The sequence below is a fragment of the Manis pentadactyla genome, chromosome 6 (assembly GCF_030020395.1).
Source record: "Manis pentadactyla isolate mManPen7 chromosome 6, mManPen7.hap1, whole genome shotgun sequence".
Lineage (NCBI taxonomy): Eukaryota > Metazoa > Chordata > Mammalia > Pholidota > Manidae > Manis > Manis pentadactyla.
The window spans coordinates 48,190,001-48,203,021 of NC_080024.1; the positions used below are offsets into that span (position 1 = coordinate 48,190,001).

The 13,021-nt window shown below is 36.3% G+C and overlaps 1 protein-coding gene across 2 annotated transcripts in view; it reads left to right on the forward strand.

The window, feature by feature from the left end:
• The window catches only part of SATB2 (SATB homeobox 2), a 178,786-nt gene that overhangs the window by 79,144 nt on the left and 86,621 nt on the right, over positions 1-13,021 (forward strand). For both annotated transcript variants that reach the window (XM_036900513.2, XM_036900512.2), the window contains one exon: positions 6,363-6,465. In XM_036900513.2, the coding sequence (XP_036756408.1) occupies positions 6,363-6,465 (103 nt within the window). The remainder of the gene's footprint in view (positions 1-6,362; positions 6,466-13,021) is intronic.

The window sequence follows — 13,021 nt, forward strand, 5'->3', positions numbered from 1 at the left end:
GCCTCTTCCTTTTCCTCTGATGTCTCCCTGAGTCACCACTTCCAGCCTTTTCCTTTGGCCACATAGTCTGTCCCAAGCATTTAATTCACCATACCTTAGGCACAGGTCTTCCTTCTTAAATGGCCTTCTCTAACTGTTCCAGTTTGAAAACATTAGGAGCACGTCTTTCTTTGGATTACTTAAAAGGTAAAAGCCCAGTTCTTCATCATTTTGATCCATTAAAATAAATAGAGCTAACAGTACCTGCCTTGTCCACCTTATGGGTTATTGTGATAATGAAATGGAATGACTAAAGGGTGTTGTTAACTGAAAATTGCAATGAAAGAACAAATAATTCGCAGATGTACCTTCCAGTGTCTCCCCACCCCCAAGCCTCCAGCCTTAGCATGGTCTCTGTGACTCCAGATGTGTTTTAAAGAGAAATTTTATTTTTTGTGATAAAAATATATCACATGAAGTTTATCATGTTAGCGATTTTTATGTTTACAATTCAATAACATTAATTATATTCACAATGTTGTTCAACCATTTCCAAAACTTTTTTACCCCTAATCATTTCCAGAACTTTTTCATCACCCCAAATAGAGTCTATAGCCAGTACGCAGTAATTCCCATTTCATTTCATTCTCCCCTCACTAGCCCCTGGCAACTTCTATTCCATTTTCTGTCTCTGTGAATTTACTTATTCTAGATACTTCAGAAAAGTGGAATCATGAATATTTGTCCTCTGTGCTGGTTTATTTCACTTAACATATAGATATGTTTTTAAAGCAGCTCTGTTCCATGCCCCTAGTTGAAGTTTTACTGCAAAACATTTGAGGAACAAAAAGACTGACAGAAGTTATTGAATTGTGAAAATATTACTAGATTTCCAGTATGATGTTGTTAACAATATTTAAACAGCCTTTTTAAGATATAGACTGTGGGATAATTATTTCTGTCATCCTAAGCCAGCCTTGCCCATTTGGAGATCATTAAAGGACTAACTTAAATGTACAATATGCCAAAATAATTGGGCAGTGAAATTGAACAGCCTGTTGGGTCAGTAGAAAAAAACCAATTGATCATATGCTCATCTACACAGACAAGAGGCTGATCAATTGCATAGACCAGTGTTGTCTTATCCACTTGTCAGCCTTCCATTTCATTTAATCTAAATGCATGTACTTAGTAGGGATGCATCCTGTGTTGTTTTAAACAGTTGCCAACTGTCCCTTTCAGTTATTTTCATGCAAGACTGTTTTAGTTTAAGACCCAATATCATAAACTCTCATTGAAGGAGGCTCTCAAGTGACAGCTTGAGATGAATTGCTAACAGGTGATTATGATGATCATGTGAAATGATCTCAGGGAGGGGAAAGAGCTTATGTTCATTGATTCTGCACCTTGTGCTAGACCTGTCTTTTACACAAATCATCAACAGCAGATCAACAAGGCATTCCCCAGCACCTAGGAGGTGAGTTCTCAAATGTAGTCTTGTCCTACTCCAAAGCCCAGAGGAAGTGCTTCTTTTAACTGGAATGGCAAAAGTTCTCATTGCTGGTAGTACTGCTGGAAACAGGAATGGAAGGAGATAGTAGAAGGCCATCAAATAACATTGGTTTTTCATGATAAACGAATTCCCCCAAATCAGTTTTTCCCCTTCACTATATTTGACTGAAGTATCATGATAATCTCATGTGTAATATGTTACTTAGCATATCACAGAGCAGAATGAAAAGGCAGAAAATGAGCAAAGAATGCCTATATTCTTCACTGCCTGCCTCCTGCTCTCTCCCCCATGCAGCAGTGGAACGGAGGCCAGGAGATGCCAGCCTCTCTGCTCACTGATGCTCCTCCTCCTCAGGCAGGGCATCCTTACTGACCCAGTGTGAAACTATTCGCTTTGGTTTTATAATGTTCTTTTTTATAGAGAGTCTATCATGTATCTGTAGCTTAGCTGCTCTTAGTGTGATGTTCAAACAAACCTCACCACGCCAAGGAGAATGTGGTGGAGGACATCCAATTATATTATCTTTCTTTTGGGTGGGATGAAAGAGGGATGTTCAGATCCCGGTCTTTCCAACTGTACTGTACAAATCATCTTAACCTATGTTTATTATTTTGCTTTTCCTACTAACTTTTAAATTGCTTTTAGGTTCCTTAGTTTTCTCTGATTCTAAACTCCTTAATTAATTTAAATAAGGGGCCTGAGATTATAATTCTGTTTTATTTTCTGTCACCTTGTGTCTTGCTCTGTCTAAAGAATTGGTTGCAGTATCCACTATTTCACTTGTGCTAACTGATGGAAGTGGTAGTGATTATTTTCTTCCTTTCATTAATTAGTTTTCCTTCTTAAGAGATTCACAAAATACTGTGGCCTGGTAATAGTGTCTCTTTGTGCTTTGCTATTTGACTTTGGACAAGATTCTTCTTCATTCTGAACTTCTGGGCCCTCTGTTTGAAATATGGAACGATACTTATACTAACAGGTGATATCTAATCTCTAGGCTGGTCAAAAACAAACAAATGGGTTTAAAATTTGTCTCAGAAACCTAAAAGAACATTTATTTTTAGATAAAGGTGTCCTTTTATCTAAAACAAGTATTAATAACAATATTATAATCTCTTGCAGTTTGGCTCAGAGCAAATTCAAATCAGCTAGTAAACTTTGGAGTAACTAATTCTGGTATATTTTAATTCTTCAAATACCTTATTTTATGTGTTTTAAAAATAACTTTCAAACATAAGTGGCAAACTCTGTGTCAGAGTGACTGCGCATGAGGAAACTTAGATTTTATCTCTCTTCTAAAACCTTCATATTTAGAATTTCACAATTAATTACAAAGAAGTCTGAAATTTTCCAAAGGTTTCCACAGTTGTGAAGACATTCTAAACCTTCCTAATTCTTTTATCACATGGTATTTTTCATAAAAATGGCTTGGTCTGCAGTCATTGTGGTGTTTATGCCTGTGTTATGGTGTTTAAGCATCTAAAGGGGGCTGCCTGAGAGCCTCTTGTATGTCTGCCATCCCTTCTTTCTCAGAACCCACCACCGTGCAGAGTTGAGCTTGCTTTTGTGAATGCAGCCATTTTAATACTAGCCTCCATACAACATAGTCCCTTTGTTTACATGTTAAAAATAACAACGTGCCTGTCTTGCAGGTTATTTGTATCAGTATTGCTTTATGTTCTCATGGATACTCGGGTTGGTTGCATTTTGGATTGAAAAAGTTGACTCAGATCTTTGTTCATTTGTCAAAAGGATGTGGGGGATCTGAAAGTCCAGTAGTGTGATTGCTCTAGAATGATGGGAAAACATAAAAGAGCAAGAGAAAGTGCAAAATTATATGCATATTTTGAAAGGCAGTAAATGGAAATTAGATTTTTTTTGGCAGGGTGGTAGATGGGAGAGATCTTAGTCACTACTCATCCCACTTTGCAGCAACTATATCTCATCAGGTTTAAGATGTTGGTTGTAAAATGCATCCCAATTTCAGTGCCATTAAAGTATTTCAAAATGTGACTATAGAATGGGTGAAATGTGGTAAATACAGATTCTCTGTGCTCTGGGACCTCTGGAGAACATTATTTCACGTAGAGTAAAAGCCAAATGTGCTAGGTCTGTGTCAGCCCACCTCAGTTTTGTTTGTCATAAATTAGATTTTGGTTTTTTAAAAATAAATGAACACTAGCATTAAAATGACCTTGTAATATGTGCCCCCAGTATTCTAGTGAGGTCTAGTAGTTCAGACAGCCTATGAGGATGTAACAGTATTTACAGTAGAGATGTTCATGGAATAAGATTTAACATGATCATTAACTTAAAAAAAAAACCTCTTCTGCTTTTAAAACTCTCTGAGGATGAATTATAAAATTTCTTAAAGTAAAACTATTTTGAGTGTCAACTAGGAGTAAAGACCCGCAGGGAATTAATATGAATAAAATGTGCCACGAACTTGATGATACCTTTCTGGTGACTAAAGGTGCTCATTCTCTAGGAAACTGATTTTTTGTTGTTGTTGTTGTTACCCAATTCCTTTGCTCAGTTCACATAGCTTAAACCTATTTATTTTTTTGCTCTTTGATCAGTACAGATAGAAACTCATTTATAATAACTGGGGGGAAGAGAACAAATCTGATTGAGTCTCCAGGTAGCCAACTTCTCCTTTCTCTAGCATAGGATCTGGTGATGGAGCCAGTGGAAGCCCAGATATCAGTTTACTTGCTGCAGAGATTGCTGCTCACTTGGTGCAGACTCAGTGAAGATGCATCTGCATCAAGGACGAAGTGGGGAGGCTAGAGATTGAGGGAAATGTGGATTATCTGGGGCCAGAATACTTTGGGTAGGTGGCCTGGTCTTATGGGTCAGGAAGAGTTGAGGGGCAGCTCCAGGCAGAAGCTGAGACATTCTCCATTTCCGTTTGCTATCTAGACCACTTTGCAGTGGGAGGTTTAACTCTGACTCCTGTCGTGGCTGTGTATCATCTGCCTTTCCAGAGGTAACATTCATACAAACAACATAGAGAGATGACAAGTACCATTGCGATTATTCCCATACACCAGTGTGGCTGGCACATCTATTATTAGGTTGCTTTCATGTTGAAATTTTCATTATTATGACATTTCCAGTTTGGCATTTTAAAATTTCATCTCTGTCCCTTTTCATCTGTTATATTTCAGTGACTCAGATATCCCACATCAGAATTGTGTTGACATGAGGGAGGGGAAAAAAAAAAAAAGAAACACAGTCACTGTTCTCCAGGGTCTCACAGATTAAGACAGAGAGAAAAAGCTCAGCCCAGAGACGGAACTAGCCCAGAGAGACTAGAGACTTTTACTGCTTTGTTAATAATGCACAAAGCCTAACCCTGCCTCAGGAAGATTAGGATTCCCCTGACCTTCTAAAGGCAGCAGGCAAGGCTCTGAAAGTTCTGTGATATACTCTCAGGTGATACTAGTTCTTTGCATTCCCGGGGCTGTGTTCAGATCCTTAGATTAAAGAATTTTCCTTACTATCTCCCCTTAGAGAACAGAATTGTCATTTAGAGATCAGCAACTGCAGGAGGATAGCCATCTGCTATGCAGAAAGGGCTAAAGAGGGTTCTGTGAATTGGGTTAGGGCTCCCCTCCCCCACCAGCACTGCATAGTGATTAAAAAAAGAGGGAGTCTAGGGGCTCACAGAGGGAACTTCCATGGGAGACTTAAACAGAAACTAAGAACTTTACTGTTTTAAATGGAAATCTGTGTAGGACTGACTTTTGGCATTTGAACCTCCTGGTCAGTAACTTGCCCTTGCCTTGATTTACTGTTACCCTTTTTATCTTGATGCTCTGTAGAAATGCCATTAGAAGTTCTAAGATTGTGCTCAACTGCTCCTTATCTGGGGATACGTTTTTTTAAAAAAGATGAGATTTCAAGGCAGGATACAAAATCTTACATAGGTCATTTGAATCTTTTGAGTTGTTTATGTCCATTTGTTTTTAGGCAGAAATTGTAGAAGTAAAATCTATGTATAAATCTGCAACTTTTTATAAATTATGTGACTATATTATCACAGGCAATTCAGCATAAGTTAACAGTGGCCACAGATGTTGGTCCAAGCATGCTATAATGACTGAAACATATCTCTGTAGGAAATTTAATTCAAGGTGTGCTATTTTATTTTAATTTTTCAGAAGTATGTCCGGTTGTGCTCCCCTTCTTTTGCTTTTTAACCCTAATTACAGACAGATCAGCTGAGGTGTTGAGCTGAGGAGGCTCCGGAGGAAGAAAAGGAAGAAAAACGTCATGCACTTGAGCACTCAGAAAGTTTTAGCTTTGATTCATTTTCGGTTGAAACACAGTACAAGCATTATGTTTAGTTTCCCCTGCTCTAAAATAGCACTGTTAATTTTTTCATTTGGTGAATTTTCACACAAGCGCTAATCACACATTTCTATAAATTATATTAATTTAACTTATTTCCCTAAATGTTGTTCTGCAGTGTGTAGCACGGATGTTCTCGGATTTTTGGCTGTGTGCAAGCTTGTTGCAGTTGCAAGTGGAACAGAAACAGCTGAGAGGCATCATTAAATGATGGATGCTAGGGCATCTCATCTCCCCTTTTGCTTTGGTTCCTACATCACAGCTGTTCTTTCCCTTTGCATTTAGTCTGCGTGTCCTGTGCCCTCTGCCTCTGACATTGCCCCAGGTTTGGTCTTTTGGGAGAAGGCACTGTTGTCATATTTGGTGTTTTAATAATTTAGTTTGCATGGGGGTGACTACTTCAAATTTAAAAGGCAAAGGAGACTGGTGTGGACTATAATATGCCTTTTCTTTTCCCTAAAAAGAAGTACTCATATTTATTAAAAAATGAGTGTTTTTTCATTTTTCTTTTCAGAGTATGATTTCATCCATTGTAAATAGCACATATTATGCCAACGTTTCAGCAACCAAGTGCCAGGAGTTTGGGAGATGGTATAAGAAGTACAAGAAGATTAAAGGTAAACTGACTTTTTTTGTTTTTAAAGCCTATTTTCAGTTTTTTAGGTCAATGAGTTGTTGATTCTTCGGAATTTATTCTTATTTTAGATACAGTTTTTATCAAACTGTATACAATTTTGCAAAGGTAAGATTCTTAATATTTTCATGAAGAAATCCAAATTGGTTCCCTTGAGACTTAGATGGTATTAGGACTAAAACTAAGATGGTATTAGAACTAGAAGTAAAAAGTAAAAAATTCAGCATAATATGTGAAGTTTATAGGGATGGCTGTGAAGGCCAATATTTTTAGAAATATTTTGAAATGGTTTATTTCAAATAGTCCTATCTATTTAAAAAGCTCAATCAATGAATCTTTTGTTAACATATGAAGGGAAATATAATAGCAGTCATTGTAAGTTAATAGTTTAAGTACTCATTAACAAGTTGGAATGACTGCTGTGGTATCAGGAAATCTTTGGTCAGAAATGAAGTTCTGGTGTTTATTTGGAGACAATTCCAGAGCAGTGGTTAAAGCAAAGGAACTCTAGTAGAGCAGGGCTTCTGTTCAAATGTTTGTCTTCCATTTGCTGGCTGTGTGAGTTTGAACAAATTATTTATCTTCACCAAAATTCAGTCTCCTCACCTGAAAATTGGAAATAAAATTATCTAAATCACTGGCTAGCTGTGAAAACTAAATAAATTAATACTGGTGCAAAGTAACATCTTAATAAATAATAGCTAAACACCATCACAATCATAGTATTACTAGTATTAGCAGTAATGTATTAGATTGGGAATTATGTCTGACTGAAGATACAGTTCTTATATAAAATGACATGCTATTTAGATCATCCAGCCATTTAGATATGTCAGTGATATTTTGCCTTTGCAAATATGTTAATGCTGGAAACATTCTGTTGTTCTCATCCCAGTTTCAATGCTATTTAGTTTAAATGCCAGCAGACCCTGATGTTAGTCTGGGAATTTTTTGTACTATAATAGGTTGATGTTCAGAGGTCCTTCTAGTCCATATTTTGCATGATTATAACATCATCTATGACACTTCATAATAGGTATTCACTGCACCCATCTGAGGTTCAAATGATAATTTATGGTAGGTAGGTAAGAGTAAAGTATGAATTTGTTTTACAACATGCAGGTCTCCTCTGGGGCACAGAGTATTGAGGTAATGGCTGTTGGCCGTTGCAGATTTGGGAGCTTGTTTACAAGGTTACCTTTTGAGGAAATGAGCTTTAGATGCACTGATGGCACACTTCCGATTATGAAGGAATGAGAGCATTTTATGCTAAGTATACAATTTATAAGGAAAGTCAAGATGTTGAAATGACCCAGGAGAAATTAAGTGCACTGTAAATTGAATTAAGATCCATTTTTTAAACCTATTCTTAAGACCCTTTAGATTCTACTTTGAGCACTTGCTTTAGAATATTATTATTACTTGTACAGTATAAATGAATGACTCCTCATTGTACGACATGATTGTGTGGTTCCGAATGGTTTCTTTTTTCTACGTGTTGCCTCCAAGTTTTTCTTTTAAAATAAGATTGTTAAAGTGCTTAAACGTATCCTCTTTGCCTGAAAATCAAAGGAGTCATGCAGCTTCAAGATCATTTGTTTGATCTTACTTAGTTGCTGTTATAAGAGAAAAGAAGAGAATGTCCTCTTTTAATAGGCTGGAGTATAATTCTAGACTTAGAGAGACTGGAAACCCTTCACTCTAGTGTTCTCAGAATTGCCACTACAGAATCAGTGTGTGTATGTGTGTGTGTGTGTGTATCTGTTCATACATACATTAACACGTATCTTCTTTTCTCCTTTCTTTGAGATTCAGTTCTTCAAGCTCTGATTTTTTTCCAAGATAGTAAATGCACAGTTAAATCCTTAAGTGCTGTAAAAGCAGACTGAGACCTTGATTTCAATCAGGAGGTCAAGGATCCACACCTGGAGAGGCTGCCAGACACTGTGTACACATGCTATTCAAAGAGATGGAGCTAGTCATTGCTATTGAAAAGTGTGTGTGTGCATGTGTGTGTGTCAGTAGGAGGAGAAAAAGGAAGGTTAAGGTATGTGTGAAGTAAACACAAGCTGCTGTAAAACAGTTCAAGTGGTGTTGATTCATCAACCAAGGTAGTGGGAGGAAAAACAAAGAATTCATGACAGGTATAATGGTGTACAGAAAATAAACACCCAGAGAAGTGCATTTTATTAACTTTCGACCCTCAGAGAAAAGGAAGTGTTGGACCTACACAGGCGCATTTCATTTGATAGAAGCTTTATGTTGTGAAGAGATGTTACTGTGGGAGTTCCTATCCAGCAGAATCCATTTCTCATGAGAAAGGAGTGAGTTTGTTTGTAATATTTCTGTTTGTGTTTGTCCATTTTCAAAATGAGAAAAGGAAGTAATGAATTTCAAATCTGGAAATTAGTAGTAACAAAACCAGGATTCTACCTAGGGCTCTTCCTGAGAACACGCAAGTCAGAGCTCCATGTCCCTCCTTGCCCCAACCTCCAACCCATTTACACCCCAAAGTTACCAATTTACATGTACCCTGGCTGATACTGAATAGAGAAGAAACTCTCATGCTTACTTAGTGATGTCCCAAACTAAACATTGTTAAATATGTTTCATATTATTTGCTAATGTCTGTTTTAATAAAACAGTGGGAACTAAATGGTTGCTTCTTAATCAAAACCATGATTTCCTAACATAAGTTATGTGATTCTGTTACAAATTGCCACATATAGATCTCCTAGGTCAAATTTTTTTTCTCTTCTCATAGAAATAAATAAACAGTAAAATAATTATATACTCTGAAAGAACAAAGTGAATATGACTAAAACCTGGCAAAAATAAAAACCTACTGGAAGGATTAAAAAAAGATTAGATTGCAAATTCTGTAGTTAATGCTTAAATAAATATGAGAAAATGAACAATCAATAATTTGATATCATTCAAAACAGATGTGAAAATTATATACAAAAGGAATTGTCTGAATTTTGAAGTAAACATTTTAATGTGTATTTTTTGAATTTGTTGTTATTATAACTAAATTATTTACACTTATTCTTTAAAAAGTCCTAGGTTGGTTTGGCTTAGCATGTTAGCTTTATTTTTCCCAGTGATCACAGCAAAATACATTCTGTTTACCTTTTTTCTTTAATTTCAAAGACAATCATGGTTGACACAGACATATTTGAGTTAACAGTAGTGTTAATTCAGGATAGTTGAGGAGTCAGAGTTTTGTATACTCTGGTTTCAAGGTCCAGAACCATGAACCTACTTCCTGTGAGTTTTTGATATTGAATAAAATGAAGTGGGTGGATGGGGTTGTAGGTTGGTTTAGATAGCACTTTTTATTGTTCTTCATCTCCTACTATAATTGCTTCTGGCCTAGATTTTATAATGTAGAACTCATAAGCTCCTAAGTATAAGGAAAAAAAATGTACATTTTGTGTAACAGCAAAAAAAGAGAAAAGGTCACTATTAACAGCTGTTTAATGTGTAAGAGTTTAATGTTGGAAACAAGGATAACCCGCAGGACCTGGAAATGTTCATGGTATTACAAAATTACTTCCAAGAATTCTTGGGATTATGTGGGATTTATCCCATCAATTTTTCTTTCATAAATTCTACACATTTTAATAAAACATATCTTTAACCTAACTTTTCTCCTTTATAAACTTACTTAGATATAACTTTCCTCATCATTTTTATGAAACTAATTCTGTATGCAATACCATCAGAAATTATACTCTTATGGCAGTCTACTTTCGTAGGGGCTCTTATAAGAATAAGAAAGTGCCTTAACAGCTTATGTATTTTAAATGTGTGCCAATTAAAAATCAGTAAGTTAAAAAAATTTTATATCAGAAGTGTTTTTCATCTGTCACCAAAAGCAAAATGAACTGTTGTCTTTGGTTGGTCAATCTCAAGTATTTAATGTCACAAGAATTAAGGGGGTCGTTGAAAGTTCACACAAATACTAATGGATATCATAAAATTATTTATGCATTAAAATAATACCACTAGAATGAATACATCCAACTAAACCCCATAATTTGGCCAGAAAGCAAAATTACCCCATCACTTTCCTTTTCTTAATCATTGCTCAAGAACCCCTTGATTGCTAGTTGTCCTAATTTTATTTGTTTATTTGAGCTTATTTTGCAGAATATTAAAAAGCTGGGAGAAATAAGGATTTTAAAAACCAGTGTTGCTTCCCCAAGCCTGGTTTATTTTAGTAATCAGTATTTTATCTGACCCTGTCTGATCTAGTCTTGCAAGATCAAAAGTCCAGGCCAGCAAGCAGACAGTAAACAAAGCCCATGAAGGGTTTCAGTAAACACAAAGATTAGATGTTGAATGAAAATTAAACTCCTTGAACTGGTCCTCTGTACTAAAGTGGTTAAGTGGGTTGTGATTAAAAGAAATAAGTAATTATGATCATTATAGCTGCAATGATATAATGTTACCACATTTAAAGCACCTCTTGTATCCAAAAATGATCGTGTCTTTTACAAAGTGGTGCCTCGGAGTTGAATAGAGAATCAATGTCCCCTGACTGGGTTGCATAAGGCACCGTGGTGGTATCGCTGGTCAGGACAATGCCTTTAATCAATTGCTGGTAGTTCTGCCTCTGCCATTGTTCAGCTGTGATGAAGTAAAAGCAATTTACTTTTGTCTACCTAATTCTTCTGAGTCATGAAGGAAATTTGCTGACAGCTTTGGATCTAAATGAAGGTGTTCAGCTTGAAGTCTGGCTGGCCTCTGCTTATGTTGTACCTTGTTTAAAGTAATGCCAACATCAAATTCTTGAATTTTATATATCCATTGGATTCACAGAAATAGAAGCATTACTTTCACAACCAAGCGCTTTCCAACATTTGGAAGAGTTTTGTGCATTTTCACTGTGGCAGTCATTGATGTGCATTTATCGATCACCTTTGCTTGTTAGGCCCTCTCATCAGAAGCTTATTGTTGTGTTGGTGAAGAAAGGTGTGTGGGGAATACCTTGGACCCTAGGCTCAGAAGTGGGCCAACTCCTTACTTGGATCTTAAGAAGCTCATTCTAGCCGTCTGGTAGCTACTTCTTTGGCCTGAATGTGTTTATTCATAAATGTTTAAAGAAGTAAAAACAATAATTTGTCAACAGTGTGATTTGTAGATTAAAAGAAACAAACTCTCTAACTTCTCATATTTATACTATTATATTGCCATTTTAAATACATATTAAAAAATGATGGAAAAGGAAAAAAGACCTGCTTTCCTACCTCCCTACTTTCTTGCCCCATCCATCCATCCATCCATCCATCCATCCATCCATCCATCCATCCATCCATCCATCCATTTATCATATGTACTTATTATTTGAAAGAAGTATAAGACAAAGTTCCTGGTTTCAAAAAAGCCTACCTCTTTATGAACTGATTCATAATATAACACATAAATTGCCATTCTAAAATAAATCTGAGCATCTCCTTTATATACCTGACAGGATTCTAAGTGGGGAACATCACGTAGTCCCTCCTTACAAGAAAATTACAGTCACAATTAAATAAGTAATTTTAATTAGACAAATGTTTAGTGAATGTTTCCACTACTGGCTGTATTCAATGCTAGAAGTGTGAGAGACATCCAGGAACACATAAAATGTGTTTCCCACCTCTAGTTGTGTTGTTGCCTCTCAACCAAGCAGAGGAGGCAGCTCTATATCTGGCAAACATATAGCAGTGTTATAACCTAGTGCAACAGTAGTACAGAGAAGGGTCCATAAGTTTTCCCTGCTAGGTGTCAGGCTGGGGGGAGGGCTAATGCAAGAAGTAGTACCATGAATTAATATGTTAAGGACAAATAGAGTTTTGCAAGGAGATAAAAAGGAAGAACATTTTAGGCAACTGCAAGCTCATGGGTATAAATGCACAGATGCAAAAGAAAATTGTGTGTTCAGAAAATTATGGGTGGTTGACCAGTATGTCTGGTATGGCAGTGCATTTCTTCCAATACTATAATAGATGACCAGAATGGCTATTGATTGATGAAAAGGAAGGGATAGAGCATGGCTGGGTGTGTGGTTGTTTATGGCACCAAACATTGGTGAACGAGCAGAAATATTTGAGATCTGGCTGTAGGGAGCATTTGTATGAAAAGGTTGTATTAAAAGATGAAGAGGTTGGGAAGCAGCCACATGGAAAGCAGTATGGAGGTTCCTCAAAAAACTAAAAATACCATATGACCCAGTAATTTCACTTCTAGGAATTTACCTGAAGAAAACAAAATCTCTGATTTGAAAAGATGTATGCACTCCTATGTTCATGGCTGCATTATTTACAATAGCTAAGATAAGGAAGCAACCAAAGTGTCTATCAGTAGATGAATGGATAAGGAAGATACGGTACATATATACAATGGAATATTTTTCTACATGGACAGATCTAAAGGGTATTATGCTAAATGAAATAAGCCATGTGGAGAAAGACAAATACCATATGATTTCACTTATATGTGGAATCTAAAAACAAAACAAAAGAAAATGAAAGAAACAGCAGTAGGCTAGG